The sequence below is a fragment of the Podarcis erhardii genome (assembly GCF_964252035.2).
Source record: "Podarcis erhardii genome assembly, chromosome: 3".
NCBI classification, from domain to species: Eukaryota; Metazoa; Chordata; class Lepidosauria; order Squamata; family Lacertidae; genus Podarcis; species Podarcis erhardii.
Window position 1 is genome coordinate 81,386,233 of NC_138507.1, and position 23,090 is coordinate 81,409,322.

Here is a 23,090-nt window from a genome sequence, read left to right on the forward strand (position 1 = left end):
CCTCTGCAGCCATTGTAATGTCACTAATTCCCCCTAGGGGGCTTTCAGTTATTTAGTAGTCCTTTTCCAATAATCTGTTACTTTGTTATTATCAATACTTTGTTTCCAATCGCCTCAGTCCAAATGTATCAGCTTTAATTCCAAGAGTTATTAAATAGCAAAATTCTTTACTTTGTCCGCCCGTTTGACAGCTTCTTTGACAGCTGTCAAACTCCTTTCACTTCTTCCTCCGGGACCCAAATAGGACACTCCCGGGTTTTTTGGGGGGGATACACACAAAGTTCCAAATTCCCTTTCTCTCCAGCACAAAAATCTTGTTCTATCAAATTTGTGAGAAACTTTTAAATCCTCAAAACAGTATTCATTCCGCCTTAATTCTCCGTTCCTTGCTTTGAAACGTCTATAAGTAGAGGGGGTGCGGACTTCCCTTTAACACATCCCCCGATCGTGCCGAATTCACAGGATAAAATTTTTAAAGTCCAAATTCCACTACTCACGGGTCCTTTGTTATCCAGTCCAAATTTTGGGAAGAAAGTCAGCGCTCTCCGGCCATGGCTTGCGGCTTCGCTCTACTGAGGTAGCGGTCTACTCTCAGCACCACGCCACTCTCCGTACCCTCTCCGCAGCCTTTAAAAAGGCTCTTCGTGGGTCGGGGAGGGCGCTTAAGGTGCCCACCGAGTCACCAAGTCCGCAGGCTTCCGCGCCTGCGGTTTCTGAGGGTCCCCGTGTCGCCGGCACGGCAAGACCCGTCCTCAGCAGAGCCGATTCCCTCCGGAGCTCGGAGGGAATCCGCCATTAGCCGTTCGCGCTAACCCGGAAGTCAAAAGTGAGGCTTATATTCAAGCCAATACGGTATTGCTTTATTCACATGCAAATATATGTGGATTTAATAAAATAATTCATCAATCAATTAGAGGATGGTTTTTTTAATGAAGTAATAGCTCTAAAATTGCATTTTCTGAGCATTTCAGGATGTGAGTACCTGGTACGGGGGCTCCACTGCTTTGCAATAAAAAATTCAGGAGATCTAAACATGAATCACTCACAGCACATGAGGACTGGCGCTAGCATTCATACCAGAGAACTTTATTTCCACTCATCAACACATGCCAGCCAGATAGATTGGGAAACAGCTGAACTAGTTTATTGAGCTTCTGCAACAGACTCGGAAGTTTATTCTTGCAGTTACAATTTCACAGTCAGATAGGTTTGAAATTATATCAGGAATAATTAGCAAAAGCTGCTCCGGACTGTGATAGCATAGCTGCTATATACACAGGAAACCCACATAGCTCTACCTCACTAAGCACAATCCATATTTATCACTGACATGGACACAAATCTGCTACAGAAAAGCTAGACAGTATTACAGCAGAGATATTTCTCCCGAACTCAATTCCAGTTTCTGAATATAAACTTGTTTTCTTAAAAATACAATAATAATAATAATAATAAAGCATTGCTCACATTAACCATGAAAATGAAACTGAGAAAGTGGCAACAACTGCTCAAGCTCATTCTGAACTTGGGCCAAAATTCAGCTATATTCAGAATTCTGATATTTAAATCCCTGGATTTTAGGTTAAGTTAAAAAATGACAAAAAGCTAGGAGATAAAGGAGAGACGGATAGAACAAGGGATTTAAGCTGAGAAAAGACACAGCTGTCACAATTCACTAGAGAGAATGTTTTCCAGGATTGCTGTCTCCATTTGTTTCCAACATAACTTCACAAGGCTTAATATAAATCTGGTTTTCAAAAGATGAAACAAAGCAAAATATAGCCCAGCATACAATGAGCAAGTATGGACTTAAGTAGGAGTTTTGTATATTTCTCAAACTTCATGACAAAAGAGGACATAGGTCATCATCATTTTTCTCCCAGAAATGAGAGCCTAAAATTGTACAAGGCATTTCTTCCATTTATATGTTACATTAAAAAAAAATGCCAACAATATGTTTAGTGATAAATGTAGCTCAGAAGTACTTTGTGCCCTGTACCAACTAGGTTTCATATATGCTACCTATTGATTTTTGCTGGGAGTGTCCATGATAACTGAGAGATTTGGGTGTTTGGGGAGGATCTAGAGAATTTGGGTGTATGGCAGAATTTTAGACTTCAGGTGTTTCTCCAAGTGGCCTGCAAAGCAGCCTCCTTCAGACTGAGCCTCAGCACAGCTTGGAGCCTGTAGGATCTCTGAGGCAGCCTCCTGACTAACACACATGTGTGGTTATTCTCAGCCTTTGGATCACTGCCCAAAGTATGTAGTAATTTCGAGGTGACAATGTTATTCCTACACAGGTGGTATAATAGTCTGAGAGTTTATCCATGAGCAGGGCCTACTATTGCTTCTGTTTAATCATAGCATTAGTGGTAAAAGTCTGGCTTTGGTCAGTCATTCTAATAAACAGAAAAAGGTGCACTTTTGAAATCAATGGTTTTGAAAGGTTCAGTGTTGATTCAAAATGGCATCCAGTTGTATCCAAACATGGACAAAATCCTGCTCCTTGGTTTCAGGAACCAACATGCAAATTCTGGTTCAGATATCTTACATCTTGGTTAAAATCAATGCAGGTTCAATCCACCATCGTAATTCCAAATTATGTCCAATTGTATTGTGGCACTCAGACCTGGACATAGTACTCCAGGTGTGGTCTGACCAAGGCAGAATAGTGTGGTATTATTACTTTCTTTGATGGGGACAGTATACCTCTGCTGATGCAGCCTAGCATTAGCTTTATTATTATTATTATCCTTATTATTAAACCAAACAACAACAACAATTTAGTTCTGCCGCATCACACTGTTGACTCATGTTAAGCTTGTGGTCTACTAAGACCCCTAGATTCTTTTCACATGCAGTACTGGCAAGCCAAGTGTCCGCCCACCTTATATTTGTGCAGTTGGCTATTCCTGTAGATACTTGTAGAGCTGTGCAGAGGAACACCTTTGCTCAGTACAACCCCCTGCAACAGCCTGGCATAATGGGGGGATTGCTCTGTAAGTCATACCAAGCGTAGACCCGCAAAAAAAATGGACTTCACTAACTTAAGTCCGTTGATTTCAATGGGCATATACTCTGAGCATGATTTAATCAGATACAACCCAGAGACTGAAGAAAGCAAATCCTGCAATGGCAATATCTCATACAATCATCAACCAATACAGGGTTGTAACTCTTGTGAAAACCACAAAATATATAATTGTATTATCAAGGGAATAACTGCAATGTTCAAATATTGCATACTGATATCCATGAAACAGAATAGTAGGTAGCTGTGAGAGATGCAATGCACAACAAATGAAAAAAATGAAGCTCTTTTTTGTTGGCACAGCAAATTGATAAATGGGAAGGGACCTTGAGCCCAGAAGTGAGTACTAATTCCATGCAAACTTCCATCTGTTTTCCTAAGCCTGGTTAAACAAGTTTTAGCTAACTCTTTATAGCTCATCTCTGTAAGTCTGCAAATTAAAAAAACAACAACAGAACTCTGTGTGCTCGGAATGGTAATGAAAAGAGAGCGGTCTTAAGATAATTAAGTCATTTTAAACTGTTGCTAAATGGAAATTTGATTGCATCTTTTATTAATTATTACAAGTTGACATTTTAAATAAAGATAAAGGCCTTTCAGAATATTGTGGACATTACAGGAGCTAAATAAGACAGAAGGGAACTGATTGCGATCTCTTTTTGCCTGGCTTATACTGACACAGGAATATCTAAGCTACTATTTGCATAATGCATGGTTGCTACCACAGGTTTCTATGCATCACCGGTAACAATACTGAAAGCAATGGCCTAGATGTCTGTCAGTTCTTGCTTCAAGGAGAGCTTGACAAATACTTCTTGATGGACAGTTGACTCCTACCAGGACATTCTAACTATCTATAGATGTATGTCATGAACTAGAGACTGCTACGGACGACCCCACATGCTTGTAACTCCCTAAAACATTCTGATGTGAAGTTTTAATATATCTCAAGTGAATCTTGGCCAGCTGGTCTTCTCTCCAAAACCCATAACTAATAACAGCCACCAACCTATTTGGATTGGGGAGGAAGGGGTTCCCTGTGGATCCATAAACAAATTGAGCCTGTGCAGCTTGGTTATGTGACCTGGCAACCTGGCATGTTGTTGTTGTTGTTGTTTAGTCGTTTAGTTGTGTCCGACTCTTCGTGACCCCATGGACCAGAGCACGCCAGGCACTCCTGTCTTCCACTGCCTCCCGCAGTTGGTCAAACTCATGCTGGTAGCTTCGAGAATACTATCCAACCATCTCGTCCTCTGTCGTCTCCTTCTCCTTGTGCCCTCAATCTTTCCCAACATCAGGGTCTTTTCCAGGGAGTCTTCTCTTCTCATGAGCTGGCCAAAGTATTGGAGTCTCAGCTTCAGGATCTGTCCTTCTAGTGAACACTCAGGGCTGATTTCCTTAAGAATGGATAGGTTTGATCTTCTTGCAGTCCATGGCATAGAGCACAATTTTAAAGGCTTTAAAGGCTTGTTTTCCCTCTGCCACACTAAGCAGAGCAGCAGCAGTCCACTGATGAATAGGGCTTACTTACACCAACTTACACCAGCTTGATTTACGCTAGCTTCCTGTGCCTAAGATTACTCCCTAAGAGCTCCCACATGCCAGCTGACTTACTTCCGCTACTAATTCCATAGTCCAATATCTAAAATCATAAACTATGAATGCAGAGGCTCATAGGCTTATATTTTAAAAAATGTCTAGAAATCATACAGAATGTCTGCCACCAATTGGCCAATTCCAATCAAACCTTTGGCGACATCTTATAACTTTGGGAAATAGTGGGAAACTAACATCCGCATCACAATCCAGATACACACATTCACAGACACAACGGTTGAAGCACTGACTTGGGACAGATCCACTCCACTTGGCAGACTCCACTCACACAGAACATTTCAGATGGTAAAATCATCACATGTTGGAAGACAGTGATTTCTATGGGGTTGCATCCATACCACTAACACTCACATAGCTCCATGTAGGTGAGCTCATGTAATATCATGTTTAAAGAATTGGACTGTACATACCTGGTTTAAGCACAACTTACTGTCATGTTGAAACTCTACAGCAAACATGCATTGTTGCCTATATAAATAATATGGTACAAAGCCCACAGACTGGAGGGTGAGCATTATCTTAATGATATATAAGAACAAATTGGATCCTAGTCATTATCACCCAAAAAGCCTTTAAGATATCGGGTCAAAATTAGGTACATGATTAGAAGAAGGGGTATCATCTTGTGGGAAAATAGATCAATGCTTTGTTCTTAATTACTGGCTTAGCAAATATGCTAAAAGACTACTTTGTGGCATTTGTCTACCTTACAGCAGCCTTCAGTAGGATCAATCATGATAAATTGGTTGTGGAGCACAAGTATCAATTGACATAGATTTACTTTAAGGCCATCTGAAATAATTCCTACAACTAAAGGTGTGAGACTAGTCAGTTTCTTAACCCCTTTTTATTTCATTTGCACATGAATGATTTGGTTCTTGAATTACATCCATCTTTTAGTACAATTACTGGAGACTGATCATCAGGGATGGGCAAATCTGTCAATTTCGGTTTCTAATTCATCCAAATCTTAATATTTTCAAATCAATTTGCAATTTTAAAAAGTCATCATGAAAATTCATCAGCACCAGCATTTGTATTGTGTTGTGTTTGTGTTTGTGTTTGTATGTTTGTATACATGTTTGTATGCAAATGTGCCTAATACAGACATTTCCCTTAGTGCAACACATTATTTTATGTTATTTTCACTAATAAATGCATTTTTATGTACACTTTACCCAAATTTGTGCATTTTAGTACACATTACTCGGCTGGAGAACTGCATTGCAATTTTTTTGAGGAGTGAATTATGACAGCTGTATTTCAGTTCACGTATTCTTTCTTAGTGAAGTTTGCCTTTAATGTGAACTGAATCACTGATGATACAGCCCTATCACTAACTTCTGGCTATGTATCAGAACTTCCCCTCAACCCACCAGAGAAGATTTTTTTGGGGGGAGGGGGGCTATGTGCAGAGGTCAGGGAGGGGAATTCCCGTGTGCAAACAAAAATTGTTGTGCTGACCACCTATTCTTAAAATGGCTTTATTACTGTGGCCTGAAATCAGTTTATTTCTGAGCTCTGTGATGACCTTGTTGTTTTAACAATAAAACTGAGCTAGACTTGTAATAATTTAGGCTGTGGATAACAAGGGCACAAAGAAAAGAGAAGAAAGTACTATTAACTCATGCATGGTAAAGGTGAAAGCCCCAAGAAGCAACTTAGTGCTTGTGTTTTGGTTTTTTGTGTTCAATTGTGTGTAGTGTATGTTAATTAATAATAAATATGATTTTAAAAAGATTGCATATTCATATTCTGTTTTGCTTTTCCATTTAATCATTGTGTTTTATTTCACCTGCATACACTGCTCCTTGTATTTTCCCTTCCACAACATTCATTTGTGTACAATGTGCCTTTGCTTTCTCTTTGATACTGTATTCATAAACTGAAATGCATTCACTGACCTTCTGTAGATGTGTTTCAAATATATTTTCCAAAACTGATTTTAGCCTCTGGTCATATCTGATCAAAACTCTCTTGAGCACAGGGGCAAATTAAGGAGCCAATTTTTACTTTTTTTTAAGCTAGTTTCATTAGAATCTCTTTCTAGAAAATGTCAGGAATTAGTCACCTCAGTGAAGGTTTGCTTGTTTTTCTGACTTCTTGTCTCTTCGTTCTTATTCTTGAAGTTACAGCATCAAACAGATTATGACTGACCTTCAAGTGTAGCTTTCTACAATTTCTGATTGATCAGAAAGGAAAAAATGGAGGCTAGGCTTACAGCAAGCATCCAGTGAACTTGAAAAGAATGTGTTGCAAAGTGAGAAAAACAATCTTACAACAGGATATCACATACTGGTAGTACTACTTTCATAAAAAACCATGAGTCCATCTAGCGCCACGTAAAACTCACAACACGTCTTTTAAATGCTACATGGGATTTCACTTCTCTCACAGATAGTCTTCCTTGTTTTTGTTCATTCAAAAGTTAATAAATTGCTCTCTATGACATAATGAGCCTTAAACCTCCATGTCATTCATATAAAAGCAGAAGGTCAGTATATTAAACATAGTATAGTAAGTACACGATACTGCAACAGTCTAAGTCTTCCTAACAGGACTGATGGTTCCTGTAAGCTTGACTTCTGTAACAAAGATTTCTTTTCCTTTGCTTACAACCAACTAAATTCTGCTTTAACAAGCTGAATATAAAAGGAAGAAAAGAGCAGGAAAACCCAGCTGCCATCACTTTTTATAATACTCAGAAAAAGATGTCTCCATAGGCCTCTCCCTGGTCACTCCCAAGCTATTCCCCTTAAAGGAACAGCATATAAATTACAACATAGAAACAGCAAAATTAAAAATTCAAATAGTGGACACTGGACACATAAATGAAAAAAAATGGCAGAAAATTGATTAAAAGTAATTTTGCGAAGTATAGTAAGACCTGCTTGATGTCCTACACACTGCACACTTCTTTTGAAAAGACTATCTTCATTGCATAGTTTTTCGGCAAAGTGGAAAAATGAAATTCATTAAGGTTGACTTCCATAGCTACACACAAATCAGCATATTATGCTTAATAAAATTATATCAACTCAGTGTTTAAATAGCAAGAAAATAACCTGGAAAATAGTTAAAACACAACAGATGCAGTTCAACAAGTGACAACCTAGACACATCAAATTAGAGTCAAACCTTGATTCCCAAACGGCTCAGTTGCAAAACAAATCGGCTCCCGAACGCTGCAAACCCGGAAGTAAGTGTTCCAGTTTGCAAACACTTTTCGGAAGCCAAACGTCCGATGCGGCTTCCGCTTGAGTGCAGGAAGCTCCTGCAGCCAATCAGAAGCTGTGCCTTGGTTTTCGAATGGTTTCGGGAGTCGAACAGACTCCCAGAACAGATTAAGTTCAAGAACCAAGGTACCACTGTATATATAAAAGCTGTTTCCATCTTTCTTTTACACCCAGAAATTGAATTGAGGGTGGGGCTATGCAAATAGTTAGCACAGTTCTCAGTGGATCCCACTGAGTTCTAAAGTATAGAGTAATCTGTAAGGTAGGAAATATTTGGAGTGGGGTTGGAGGGGAAAACTGACCATTTGTCACTAGGAGCAGTTTAAGCCAAACTCTAAAGGAACACACCTCTTTACATTTTCTCATTCATTCCAATGGGGAATAATAAAGTGATATACTTGGGCATAATGTTTCACCCATACACTGCACCCCACAAAACAATGCCCCTGAAATACATAGGCCCTTCTTCCACATATATATCTCCTGCTATAATGACGGGGGGGTGGGGAGAGACTGTTTCATCTGACAAGCTGAAATGCTTGCACTGATGGTACATGGAACATAGCTGAATGTTGAATTCCTCCCACAACTTTTGTGGATGAAATATGACTCACACCTCATTCCATCAGTTTTATTATGATTATGTAACTACTAAATCCCAGGACATTAATATTTCGGGATTAAATAATACGTATCTACTTTACACTCTCAAATAAACACTGCAATATATAGACTGAAAAAACAAGAAGCCAGGAATATGTAATAGCAGTGTTACTAAACTCTGAACCATCACTGAAATAGTTAGAATTTTCTTAAAACACTGAAAAAAATCTAATAAATTAGATGGCAGTGTTCCTACTTATTTCAACTTATCCGTTGTTGCAAAATAATGAGAATTATAAAATTAGCAGTAGTCTGAGAATTTGTTAGTAAAAGTTACTCTTTAAAAAACTCATTAAAAGATTAACCAATTGCCCATTTTAGAGCATACTGTCAATTTTGATTTGATTACCGTATATCCAGTAACCAGATATAAATAGATACTCTGAAATAGCTGCTCATCACTCCCCAGGGGGGCTACGGTTGTGGACCCTTGTGCTCCTGCTTCAGTTTCTGCTGCCTGGCCACATGGACTTCCCAAGAGCTGTGGGAAATTCCCCACGGGCCAGATCTCAGGAAATTTCCCGCCAAAGAAGGGCTATTCAAAAAGGCTAATCAGTAATGCTTTAAGAGGCCAACCACACCAGGAAACTTCTGCAGCGCAGTCGGCCCGAAGAACGAAAAATGAATGGCTATAAAAAAGATCCCCAAACTATTCTAGGAAGCCATCTCTTCAACTAAGACCAAAAGTGGGCAACAGCAAGGATAGTAGTGTTTGCCTATAATAAATATAAGTGTCAGATGGTTTATCAAGGGGGGAAATGGCCAGACGTAGCTAATTCTGGAATTCACCGATATATTGTGGAACACATCATCATATATCAACATGACAAAAAACACAAAATATAAATGTATCTGCCAAACAGATTTTATTTGGCAGAAATATACAGATTTCAAAAGAAAAATGCAAAGCGTAAACCATAAGATCATTTTTCCAGAAAGCAACACCTTATGGTGGATAGAATTTGTCTCTAATCGTTCCAAGTCATTTTTCAATATCAGCATTTTATGCTATCATCGTTCTCATTTTTAATATGCCCATTCTTTGCTGCTTAAATTAAAAACAAAGAATTCAATTATATATATATATAAAGTAAATGATACTGCTCCCAGGCACAGAATTTGTTTAATTACCAAAGTGGAACATAACATTTACTGTTCACGCTGACATATGGCAATATATTATGGTTTTGCATGAAGCACAAAAATTAAGGACGTGGGAAATGATAGAACTGCCAGGAATCCAGTTTTAACACTTACTTTTGCGAAGGTCTGAAGAATATCTAGAGCAGGTGGCAGCTGAGAAGCTTCTTGGATCTCCACTTTCAGATACAACTGCAGAGTCCTTGCAAGGTGCCCAAGACCATCTTTCATTTCTTCACTTAACTTGTCAAAATCTTTAGAGGAGGCAACATAAAGCAAGGGGTGAACAGAAACTTCCACCAATCTTCGTGTCTGCCCAATGGCAGATTTGCACTCTAGATCAGGGTTTCCCAAAATCAGGTCTCAAGCTGTTTTTGGACTACAACTCCCATCATCCCTAGCTAGCAGGACCAGGAATGATGGGAATTATAGTCCAAAAACAGCTCAAGACCCAAGTTTGGGAAACTGTGGTCTATATATTTCCAACCCCAAAGATACAAAATGTGAGGCATGTACCATTTTATTTGTTGATTGCTACCTCTCACCATCAGGTAGTTGTTGCTAAACTCTGCAAATGTTGTGTGAATGATAGCTCAAAAGCTTGGAACTAAAAGATGTCCGAAGATTTGTAAAATAGCAAAGCAGGTGGCTGGATTGTCTGTTTTGTGTCACCCAGAAGCAGAAGAAGAGGACTTGGGTTGATTTCATTCTTCAAATCAGTCCTCAGAAAATACTATTTAAAACTACCTGTTTATAATACACAATGGGGATAACACCTTAGAAGAGCTTAATAAAATTATGGAAGGCTGGAATTCAAAGACTATAAAAATGCACGTTAATGTAATAAGAATGTATTGGATGTTTATCTCTAAATATGACAGGTAATATGGCGAGTATTAACAGAGAAACCATGGGCTGTATCCAGAGAAAAGCCCAAATGATGGAAATAGTGGAAGTCCACTCTTCCCTTTAGGAACCTTTTCACCCATCAGCCAAAAACCTTTCACTGATGGTTAGGAGGTCACTGTGATGCAGGGGGCTGATGTGAAAGCGGGGGTTTCAAAAAATCAGACAGAGACACCTTCAATGAGCAGGAGCCCCACTAGGAAAATTTATCTGCCCAATTTGGGGGTGTTCTCCCCTCCCCCCCTCCACATCCCCAAGCCCACTGTATTGAGGAATGACCCCCCAACCCTAGATTGGCTGCCAGGGAAGTCAGGGCAGGAATCCAACTTCTACTAGCCCCTTTAGCAGGCTTCTCTCTTGACCCAACCCCATAAAAAATCCCCACTTTGCAAACTGAATCCCTGTAGCAGGAAATGATTTAAAAGAATCTGCAACCTTCTAACCACATCTTAACTGACATGGTCCAAATAAAAAATAATATCCATGCATAGTTTATTCATAGTGGTCCACATTTTATTGGAAACCGAGTTATTAGGCCAGGGGGTAAATGAAAGCTGATCCGATCAATTATTTACATGTTATGATTCCTGTGGTACCGAATCTGGAAACAAGAAACAAGAAACCAAGTGTCTTTGAGCCAAACTAGATATTACAGTAATTGTACATTAGTCCAAGGATGCTTTTAAAGTCAGAAAAGGCACACAGGGTTTAAAGTGTGTAGGAAACCACTTGGCAATCAAGCATAAACGTCTAGTGAAAAGAATTCTTTACCTTACTACTGAAAGAAATCTTTGTCATTTAAGGTATAAGAATATGTTTTTTTCTTCAGCTTCTTTACCACTCACAGTTAATAAAAAAGTAAACTGTAGCGCCTCTCAAATCTTATGAAGAAAGGTGCAAAATTATGTCCACCATTTAAAACACTACGGGGGTGACCAGCCATGGGCAAGGACCAACTAATTTACTTATGTACAGTTATACTAACTAATAACAGAGCTCCAGAATTGCTTCCAGATCTAATGACACAGAAAAATTAACAATGTGCATGATCCTGCACATATTATGTTTGCGCCTTGTACAGTGGTACCTCGGGTTACATACGCTTCATTTTAAAAAAAATAATATTTATTACTTTTAAACCTTACAAAAAAAAAGAAGAAAAAGAAAAGAAAAAAAAGAAGAAAAAGAAAAAGAAAAAACAATACATTACAATATACACAACGCAACATTAACACATTAAACTAAACAAAACAGAACAAAAACAGTTTAAAAACATACATCATACCATTTCAATGTCTTATCCTTCATTCCCTTGTTTCCTCGACCTCCTCTCACCTCCCTTTTTGTATTCCAATTCTATTAATTGTTTCAGCAATTCCTTTCCATCTTTCTCTATTTTCTGTCTTATAATTATCTTGACTTATTTTAACCTTATTTTCCATTAATACTATAATACTTATTTATGCTTAACTCCTTATAACATTTCTACTAAAGCCATATAATTTCATTCCAACATTTTTCTAACACTCATTAATTTTACAATATTTCTATAAATAAACTTTAAACTTTTTCCAGTCTTCTTCCACCGTCTCTTCTCCCTGGTCTCGGATTCTGCCAGTCATTTCCATCAATTCCATATAGTCCATCAACCTGGTGATCTTCTGTCCGAGGCTCTTAACTCTTTTCCAAGTCCCTTCTGCATGTCTTCTTCATATTTATACATGCACTTTACTTTGTCTTCTGCTGATCTTGTTCTTAATTTCCTTCCTTTGATGCTGAAGAGCAGATCTTGTGGAAGCTCCGACCTAGCAATGTTTTTATTCCTTCTCGACAGGTCAGCCAAATCTCCGTAGTTAAAACTAAAATCCAAAAGATATTTCAGGATGCGTTTCAAAATTCCTCCAAATCTAAAGGTCCCCACAACTCCAATCTCCTCCTGACCCAGGCCCAGGTCCCAAAGGTCAGTAAATCCCTGCATGAGGGGATCTATCCAACTTTCCTTCTCCAGTCCAAGCAGGGCTCCAATCCTCAAAATCTGACTTTCTCTGAATTCACTCATAGAAGGCAACAACTTATAATCATCAAATTGCCTCTGTAAAACTGGGGCTCTCTCCCTCTCCACTTGTATTACTTTAGGTTCAGCAACAACAACTTTCTCCCTCGCGTTCTCCACATTGCCATATCAAAATAGATTCCTGTGTCAATTCCTAAATAGTTTCTGTACAGTGGTGCCCCGCAAGACGAACGCCTCGCAAGACGGAAAACCCGCTAGACGAAAGGGTTTTCCGTTTTGGAGGCACTTCGCAAAACGAATTTCCCTATGGGCTTGCTTCGCAAGACGAAATGTCTTGCGAGTTCCTGCGGGGGTTTTTCCCTTCCCCCCCCCTTTTCCTAAGCCCTAAGCCGCTTATCAGCTGATCCGCTAAAAGCCGCTAAACCGCTAATAGCGCTAATCCGCTAAGCTGTCAACGGGCTTGCTTCGCAAGACGAAAAAACCGCTATACGAAGAGCCTCACGGAACGGATTAATTTCGTCTTGCGAGGCACCACTGTATAGATATTCACTTTTTGTCCAAAATTAGTCACTTTTTGACCCAAATTGTAAATTTTAATAGTCATCACGTCCATCTTCTTGTGGAGCTGTTCCAATGAATCACTTACAAAATGCAGTCACTAAGGCTTCTTCTGTCGACATTCTTAAACAATCCAAGGTCAATCCCTGGTTCTCACAATTTTTTATCTTGCAGCTGGAAATCCCCCCAGATCAACTCCTATAACAGCTTCAAAGGCTCCCTCTAGAGGGAAACAATTTCTGTTTGTATCAATCCTTTTAGACACAGTTCAAGCAATAAAATTTGTTTCAATTTTCAGTTACTTTTACTGCTTTTTAAACGCAGAAGGACACAATGGAAACAATGTATTTCTCTTATTTAACTAGCTGTCAACAACAATGAACTTTCCCAAAACGTCGGTCTTGCTAGCAGCCCGTTTCCAGGTTCAGAGCGGTGGTAATTTGACTTTCTTCCCTCTCTCCTGCAGGCTTACGCGATCCAAAATTTCCCCCCTTTTCTCCTGCTTCCAAGGGGGGTTTAATGGTTTTAGCCGATGGAAGTTTAATCCTTTACAGAGGACTTTCCAAGACTTTAGCTTACAAGCTCTTTGCTTCAATCTATTTACAAAAGGGGAAGGCGGACTTCCTGTTTAGAGCCTCCCCGTTTCGGTGCCAAATTAAGACGTTTAAGAATCCAATTGTATAGAATTGTATAGTTGTATAGAATCAAATTGTCTACAGGAAAAAGTCAGCGCTCTCCGGCTACAGCAATGCGGCTTCACTCCATGAAAAAAGCAATCAATTCGAAGCACCGCGCCGCTCATCCCACGTTGCTCCGGATCCCTGAAACCGGGTCTCCCCGCGAGTAGGGGAGGGCAAAAGGTGCCAGCCGAATCCCACGTTCACAGGCTTCTCCCGCCTGTGATTTTAGTGGGTCTCCACCTTCGCCGTGGCGGCCAGACCCTAATTTCCACGGAGCGAATTCCTCCCGATCAGAGGAATTCTTCCATTGCCGGAGGCGCCAACCCGGAAGTCCTGGGTTACATACGCTTCAGGTTACAGATACTTCAGGTTACAGACTCCACTCATCCAGAAATAGTACCTCGGGTTAAGAACTTTGCTTCAGGATGAGAACAGAAATCGTGCTCCGGTGGCAAGGCAGCAGCAAGAGGCCCCATTAGCCAAAGTGCTGTTTCAGGTTAAGAATGGACCTCCGGAACGAATTAAGTACTTAACTCGAGGTACCACTGTATATCCCCATTAAGCTCTCTCCCACTGTTTGGTGCAAGCTACTCATGCACTGGCACTGATCAGAAGGGAAGGCTGGATGTGGATTGGGGAGAACGCCACAGACCTCCTGCTCCTCCTAACCAGCGGGATAGAGCTCTATTGAGCGTAAGGAATCTCAAGAGTGCTGCATTTAAATGGAGTGGGTCCACAATTTCCAAAGATCAGCCACCCTGAAGTATTATGCAAAAGGGATCCAAAATATCCAGAGGCACTGAAGTTGTAGGCTGCTTTGTAAAAAGGTTAGGAATGAAGGTTTCCAGGACTTCCGGAGGCGACGCGAAATGGCAATGGCGGTCCTCTTTACGCTGTGAACAGGGGCTCCGCGGAAAAGGGTCGTCCGCTGCGGCAAAGCGGAGACCCATTAAGAAAAACCGCAGGCAGAGTGAGCCTGCGGCCGTGGGACTCGGCGGGTGCCTAAAGCCCCCCCAGAAGCGCAGAAGGGACCCCGTAAGGGGCTCCGGAACGTGAAAGGGGGAGCGGCACTGTGAGTTCATCGCTCTTTCCGTGGACGCAAAGCCGCGCAGCTGCTGCCGATGAGCGCCGACCTTTCTTCTTGAAAATATCGGATTGGCTGCAACATACCCGTGAGTAAGGGGTACTAAAATTTGGATACAAAACTTATAATTTGGAAATTCGGCCGAAAACGGGAGGCGAGTAACAGGAAGTCCGTCTCCCGATCTTGCTAAACAGATCAAAGCAAGGACTCTGAGGAATGCTGAGGAGTTTAAAGGAGATTGTAAAAGTGGAACTATTGTGCATTTATAGACTCAGTTAAAGGACAAAGGAGAAACTATTTTTAAACCTGTGGGATATGCTTTTGGAACTTTCTTTCCGTTTTCCTCTTGCTTTTGGATTTAAAAGGGACAACCAAGCCGGCGGACTGCCAGCGTGCAAGAGAACTGTCAAACTGCGGATTATTGTTGCAAGAGTTTAAACTGTTACATGCACCGAGGTTTCAACACTTAAACATTGTTGCTGTCACCTCTCTTGTTACCTTGTGGCTTTTCTTTAGGAAATAGAAGGCTTTGGGAACTTTCCTTTTGTTTCGGAACTATAAGGATTTAACATAGGGAATATAGGAACTTTAATGGCGGAAAAATTCTTTCCTTCCTTGAAACTTTGAGATACTCCCCCTGGTGGATTGTGGAGATATAGAGGCCTGGGAACTACATTTTGTTTGGACTTTCTGAGGTTTAATTGTTTATACTCTGGAATTGTCTTTCTCATGGAATAAAAGACAATTTGACCTTGAACAGAGGCAGGTGTGGAATGAGCGGCACAGGGAAAACAAGAGCAGCTAAAGCTAAAGAAAAAGAAAAGAAATCTGCGCAACTTGTTCAAACAACTTTAACTCATCAACGTAGATCATCTGTCCCAAATGTGCTGATAGCACAGGAGGAGGCAGCCGAAAAGCCTGCTGCAGAAGATATGGCAGCAGGAGGATCTGAAGCAGTTTTGAAACAAATATTGGAGCAATTAGCAATCTTAAATCAAAAGGTGGACAATCAATCAACAAAAATTGACCAAGCAACATCCTCTATTAGTAAATTGTCTGAAAAGGTTTCCCAGCATACTCAAGCAATTGAGAATTTGCAAGGAGCAACAGCTGAAAACCACAAATTAGCTGAGGAAGCCTATCAAAAAGCAGAGCAAGCGAATAAAAAGGTTGACGAGATTAAGGGGGAAGTTAGGCCTCTGCAAAGACAGGTAGGGGAACAACAAGCCTACCTGTCAATGGTTGAACTGAAAAATAAGGAAAATAATCTCAGGCTGAGGGCCATCCCAGAATTGGAGGTAGGTAATTTGGAGGGATTTTTGACACTTTTATTTTCCAAATTCTGGGGAATAGAAGAAGACAAAGACTTTAAAATTGTGACAGCATTCAGACTGGGTAGATCGGTAAAGAAAGACAAGGCCAGAGACTGTCTGGTTATTTTGAGATCAAAAGAAGAAAGAGACAAGATACTAGGCCTACATTTTAAAAAATCTTTGGAGATATAAGGCAAAAAGGCTGAAATTTACAGAGATATACCCAAACAGCTGTTGGACCTTAGAGCCTCATATATAGAACTGACAAAATTGTTGAGATACAACGCAATCCCCTATAGGTGGGAGTTTCCGCAAGGATTATCATTTACCTACAAAGGAAGGAAAGTAAGAATTAAAACACCAGAGGACCAGCAGAAGTTCCTATACGACCACGGGGAAGATCTCCAAAAAGGAGCAGCAGCTTCTTGGCCACCACCACCACCGGAATCTACACCGTCTGGAGCTGGACCAGCATTACCACCACCGGGATCGGAGGGAAATCAAGATACCCCATTGTAAGACTTACGAATTGATCCAGGATGTCTCTGCAACTGCTCAGTTGGAACATAAATGGCGGAAACTCCCCGGAAAAAAGAAGAAAAGTGTTTCATATTTTGAAAAAAGAACAATTGGACATTATTTGCCTGCAAGAAACCCATGTGACAAGGCTCCACAGGAAAGTGTTAATTAACAAAAGGTTAGGTCAGGAATTTATTTCCTCGGATAGAGTTAAGAAAAGAGGAGTGGTGATTTATGCAAAGGAGAGCCTGTCACCGAAATTTTTATTTAAAGATGAACAAGGGAGAATCTTGGCGATTGAAATTCAAACACAAGGAGAAAAATTTTTGATATTAGGAATTTATGCACCAAATGATGGAAAATCGGAATTTTTTAAGAAGTTGCATGAGACTTTGCTGGACTATTTAGACTACAACAACATCATTATGTTGGGAGATATGAATGGGGTTGTGTCTGTAAATATGGATAAGTCGCAAAGTGCAAATATAACGAAAGATGGCAGACTACCTAAAACCTTTTTTGAAATGACTGACAATATGGATTTGATTGACATGTGGAGAGTTAAGAACCCCCTAGGAAAAGAAGGAACTTTCTTTTCTGAAGCTCATCTGTCATGGACACGAATCGACCAAATATGGACAACTAAAGGACTGGCACCCAAGACTAGAAAAGTGGAAATCTGCCCAAGAACCTGCTCCGACCATAATGCCCTGAAAGTGGAATTGAGATTAAACACAGCCGGGTCCTTCAGATGGAAAATGAATGACACCTTACTAAGAGATCAGGAGACTGTTAGGAAGGCCCAAAAAACTCTAAAGGACTACTTTGAGATAAACCTAAACACCACAGTGGAAAAAAGAACAATCTGGGACGCAAGTAAAGCAGTCATGAGAGGGTTTCTAATACAACAAAATACGATAAAGAAAAGACTCTGGAATGAAAAGAAGGAGAAGGTACTGGAGAAAATAAGAGAAGGAGAGAAAAAATTAAGATCTAGGCCTAAGTCGAAGGAAGTGCTGAGAGAAGTGAAATTTTTCCAAGCACAATATTCGAAATTGATAAACCAAGAAGTGGAATGGAAAATTAAACAAATGAAACAAAGATCTTTTGAATCAGCAAATAAGTGTGGGAAACTGCTAGCATGGCAGTTGAAAAAAAGACAAAAACTAAATACAGTTACAAATCTAGAGATTGAAGGGAGAATTGTTCAGAAACCCGAGGAAATTAGAAAGTGTTTCCAGAGATATTTCAAAGAACTTTACGCACAAGGGCCGCAGAAAGAGTTCGAGGTGGACCAATTCGTTAAAACCAATGGATTACAAAAAATACCCCAGGAAATGAGAACAATCCTGAATGGTAAAATTTCACAGCAGGAAATCGAAAGTGCCATACAGAACCTCCAACTAGGCAAATCTCCAGGCCCTGATGGACTTACCTCCAAATATTATAAGGTTCTTAAGAACTACTTGATACAACCCCTGATGGAGGTTTGTAACCAGATCATGGAGGGGAAGAAGGCACCGGAAACGTGGAAAGAAGCGTTCATCACATTGATACCTAAATCAGAGACTGAAAAGACTCAACTTAAGAACTACCGTCCCATCTCACTCCTAAATGTGGATTATAAAATTTTTGCGGATATTCTGGCAAGTAGGTTTAAAAAAGTACTTAATGGAGTGATTCACAAGGATCAGGCGGGCTTTCTCCCTGGCAGGCATTTGTTTGACAACACCAGAAACATCATTGACATTTTGGAACTTTTACAAACAAATCTTAATACTAGAGCGGTGTTAATTTTTATTGATGCGGAGAAAGCCTTTGATAACATTTCTTGGATGTTTATGAAGAAAAATTTGGAAGGGATGGGAGTGGGACGGGGGTTCGAAAATGGAATAGAAGCAATTTACTCAGAACAAAAAGCTAAATTGATAGTAATGTGGTGACAGAGGAGTTTAAAATTGAAAAAGGGACACGGCAGGGGTGCCCCCTATCACCTCTATTGTTTATTTCAGTCCTGGAGGTGCTATTGAACATGATCAGAAAGGACCGGTTGGTACAGGGAATTGAGGTCGGAGTGAAACAATATAAACTGAAAGCATTTGCAGACGACTTGGTACTAACATTACAGGAGCCAGTTTCTAGTTCTAAAAGAGTTTTAGAATTAATTTCTGATTTTGGTCGGGTGGCGGGATTTAAGTTGAATAAGCAAAAGACTAAGGTTTTAGCAAAAAATTTGACATCTACAGAAACAGATGAGTTCCTGAAAGAGACAGAATTAAATGTGGTTAAAAAAGTGAAATACCTAGGGGTGTATCTGACCACTAAAAATTTGAATTTGTTTAAAGATAATTATGAGAAATGTTGGTCAGAAATTAAAAGAGATTTGGAAGTTTGGACAAGATTGAAACTTTCCTTGTTAGGTCGAATAGCAGCTATAAAGATGAATGTATTGCCGAAAATGTTATTTTTGTTCCAGGCCCTACAGATCGTGGACAAGGTGGAATGTTTTGGAAAGTGGCAGAAGGATATTTCCAAGTTTGTTTGGCAGGGCAAAAAGCCCCGAATAAAGTTTAAAATATTAACTGACGCGAAAGAAAGAGGGGGATTTGCCCTGCCAGACTTGAGGTTATATTATGAATCTGCAGCCTTCTGCTGGATGAAAGATTAGATCTTGTTGGAGAACACTGATGTCCTTGATCTGGAAGGGTTTGATAATGCTTTTGGGTGGCATGCATATTTGTGGTATGACAAGGTTAAAGTTCACAAATTGTTTAAAAACCATATTGTTAGAAGAGCAATTTTTATGGTCTGGACAAAATATAAAGACTTATTGGAGAGTAAGACCCCGAGGTGGCTTTCACCGGTGGAGGCCAAGGCACGTAAGAGACTTAACATGGAGGCCTACTGGCCAAAATATTGCGAAATAATTGAAAAAATTGGAGTCAATTGGAAGTTGCAGAGCTTGGAAAAACTAAAAAACAAGGTGTGAGATTGGTTGCATTATGCCCAAATTCAGGAAGTTTTTAAAGTGGACAAAAAGGTGGGGTTCCAGGTGGAAAAATCGAAACTAGAGACAGAATTGTTAGAACCAAAAAACAAATTACTTTCGAGAATGTATAACTTGCTGCTTAAGTGGAATACACAGGATGAGACAGTCAAATCCGCCATGATAAAATGGGCACAGGACTTGGGGCACAACATCATGTTTGAGGACTGGGAAAGGTTATGGAACACCGGAATGAAATTCACGGCATGTAGTGCCTTGAAGGAAAATATTATGAAAATGATATACCGGTGGTACATGACCCCAGTCAAGCTTGCTAAGATATACCACCTGTCTGATAATAAATGTTGGAAGTGTAAGGAGGCGGAAGGGACATTCTTTCACCTCTGGTGGACATGTCCGAAAGTGAAGGCCTTCTGGGAGATGATTTACAATGAGCTAAAAAAGGTATTTAGATATACCTTACCTAAGAAACCGGAGGCCTTTCTTCTGGGCATTGTAGACCAGAATGTGTTAAAGAAGGACAGAACCTTTTTTATGTATGCTACTACTGCAGCAAGAATTCTCATCGCAAAGTACTGGAAGACACAAGATTTACCCACGCTGGAGGAATGGCAGACGCAGTTGATGGACTATATGGAACTGGCTGAAATGACTGGCAGAATCCGAGACTTGGGAGAAGAAGCAATGGAAGAGGATTGGAAAAAATTTAAGGACTATTTGCAAAAGCATTATAAGTTGTATGAATGTTAAGAAAATGCATTTTTTAGGAAATTTTAGCCCCAGCAATTGCAATCAGGTGAAATGAAAACTAAGGTATAAGAAGTTGGAGGTGGAATTATGAAATAATTTTATTGTGTTTTAATTAAAATATATAAGAATTGGGATACAATATTCTGAATTTGGTAACATGATAAATTGAAAGATACAATAAGTAATGAAATAAGATAACAAATTGCTGAAGTTTGTATTATAAATAATGCAGGGTCTGGAGGATGTGGGGAAGTCCAGTAGATTTGATAAAAGGATTATGGAAATTTGAAATTTTTATTCTTTTTCTTTTATCTGTTTTTCTTCTGTATTTCTATATTCTGTAAACTCAATAAAATATTTGAGGGGAAAAAAAAAGGAATGAAGGTTTCCAGTTCCCCCACTTCACTGTCTATAGAAGGGGGAAGCTTTAAGAAAGTACATTGAACTATACACCCCCCAGGGAAATGTAGTGCTACTACACTTGCGTGCTCGTATTACAGCTTTCCCCTGGAAGTGGCCCCATGGTCCTCTTTCCTTCCGTTTTTACATTTTAAGAACAGGATATTATATCTTTTCAGCCCAAAGGAGCACAATGCACATTGCAGAATTTATTGATTTATTTCAGAGACAGGCAGACAGTATTAACTTCACCCATCGCTGAAGTAAACCACCTCTGGGATGGAGAGTAGCAACCGTTTAAGAATGCAATGTGGGGGGACATTTCAGTTCAGGACAGATGCAAACAAGAATAATATATCCGTCCAAAACTTTAGGGACAATTTAGAGAATCAAAAAACAGAGGGCAATTATCCAGACTGGAATCTGGCCAAGATGTCAGAATTAAACATTGTCTGAGAAAATTTGTCCCATAAGAGTTTTCACAGCAAGTGATCAGAAGCTAACTTTCCCATCTCACACTGAAGACAAAGGAAGTAAAAAGTAAAATGATATCGAGTAAACAAATTGTTTTAATTTTCTGGGGTTTAGAAAATGAAAATTGTTCCATTTACGGGAAGATGAAACGCTGCAAGACGTATGGCTATGAATAGTGCATGCAGCCCCTTTTTTCACATGTTATACTAAAAGGACCACGGAGCCCCATTCCCACCATCTGTGCATATGATGGTGAATATTGCGGAAGCAGGATAGAAAGACGAAGAAAACTTGCTTTTAAATAAAACGGACATTTCTAGGCAGATGCAGGAAAAAATAAAATGATTTAAATGCCACATGTGAATACTACCTTTGTGGTGCAATTTTAAGCATGCTTATTTGGAAATAAGTTAAAATCAGGTCAATGATCTTTAGACTGTAGTAAGATGTTACCATGGGGGCTCTTGTGGGCAGAAAGGTGGTAAAAAAAACCTACTACTGTCGTTAATACAGTGGTACCTTGGTTCTCGAATGGCTTAGTAGTCGAACAACTTGAAACCTGAATGCTGCAAACCCAGCAGTAAGTGTTCCGGTTTGCAACCTTTTTTGGAAGCCGAACATGCTCCGTTTTGAGTGTTACACTTCAGATTTGAGTGCCACGCTTCCATTCTGAGAGCTACGCTGAGATTTGTCTGTTTTTGCTATTTATTTTGCATTTTTGTTTGGGGGGCTTTTTTTTTTCATTTTTGTGACTGTGTGGAACCCAGTTCAGCTATTGATTGATTGACTGTGTGACTGCAGAAATGGATCAAAGCTGCAAAGTACAGTACATTGTTTATTGCTTTCATTTTATGGATCAATGGTCTCGTTAGATAGTAAAATTCATGTTAAATTGCTGTTTTATGGGTTGTTTTTAAAAGTCTGGAACGGAATAATCCATTGTGCATTACTTTCTATGGGAAAGCACGCCTTGGTTTGGTACGCTTTGGTTTTCGAACGGACTTCCGGAACGGATTAAATTTGAGAACCAAGGTACCACTTTAATAATGTGTACTGAGTATATATTCCTAAAAATCCTTCATCAGCCCATCATTCAACAGTGGCTGAAAGTAGTATAGGGCAGTGTTCCCCAACCCCCGGGCCGTGGACCGGTGCCGGTCTGTGGATCAATCGGCACCGGGCCGCCCGAGGAACTTCAAATCATTTCACTGTGGCGGGCGGCCAAGGCACAGAGCATTGCGCCCTCTCAAGCCCGCCCATTGTGTGACAATAGCGAATGAAAATTCGCTATTGTTACACTGATACTCCTCCTGGCCAATCAGGGAGCGGGTCCTCCCGCTTCCTGATTGGCCGAAAGGCAAACCTCACACCATTGGCCGAGGAGGAGGCTCCACGGGAGGACTGAGGACTCGAGGTCGGAGACACGGGGACTGAAGAGAAGCTGCCGTGAGGTAAGTGCACGGGGGTGGGGGGACTCAGCACTATCAAACGGAAAGAGGAGCAGCAATGGTTTTATTAGAATGCCCTCTCATTCACCCAGGCCTATTGCACTTATTTAGGTCAACAACTCCTGGGTCAAATGTGTTTGTGCGGGTTCAGGCATAAGTGCACGGAGGGGGGGCAGGGGTTCTCTGCTATTGAGGAGACTCAGCACTATGGCGCGATGATCTCTGTATCGAAAGGGGGAATGCTGGGGCAT

General features: G+C 40.2%; 1 protein-coding gene across 10 annotated transcripts in view; it reads right to left on the reverse strand.

The window, feature by feature from the left end:
- Positions 1–23,090, reverse strand: part of SMYD3 (SET and MYND domain containing 3) — a gene marked incomplete at its 5' end in the record, with an annotated part of 382,495 nt that overhangs the window by 312,818 nt on the left and 46,587 nt on the right. For all 10 annotated transcript variants that reach the window (XR_014155449.1, XR_014155450.1, XR_014155451.1 and 7 more), the window contains one exon: positions 9,805–9,941. Coding sequence is in view for 6 of the 10 variants with exons in the window: in XM_081857690.1 (XP_081713816.1) it covers positions 9,805–9,941 (137 nt within the window). The remainder of the gene's footprint in view (positions 1–9,804; positions 9,942–23,090) is intronic.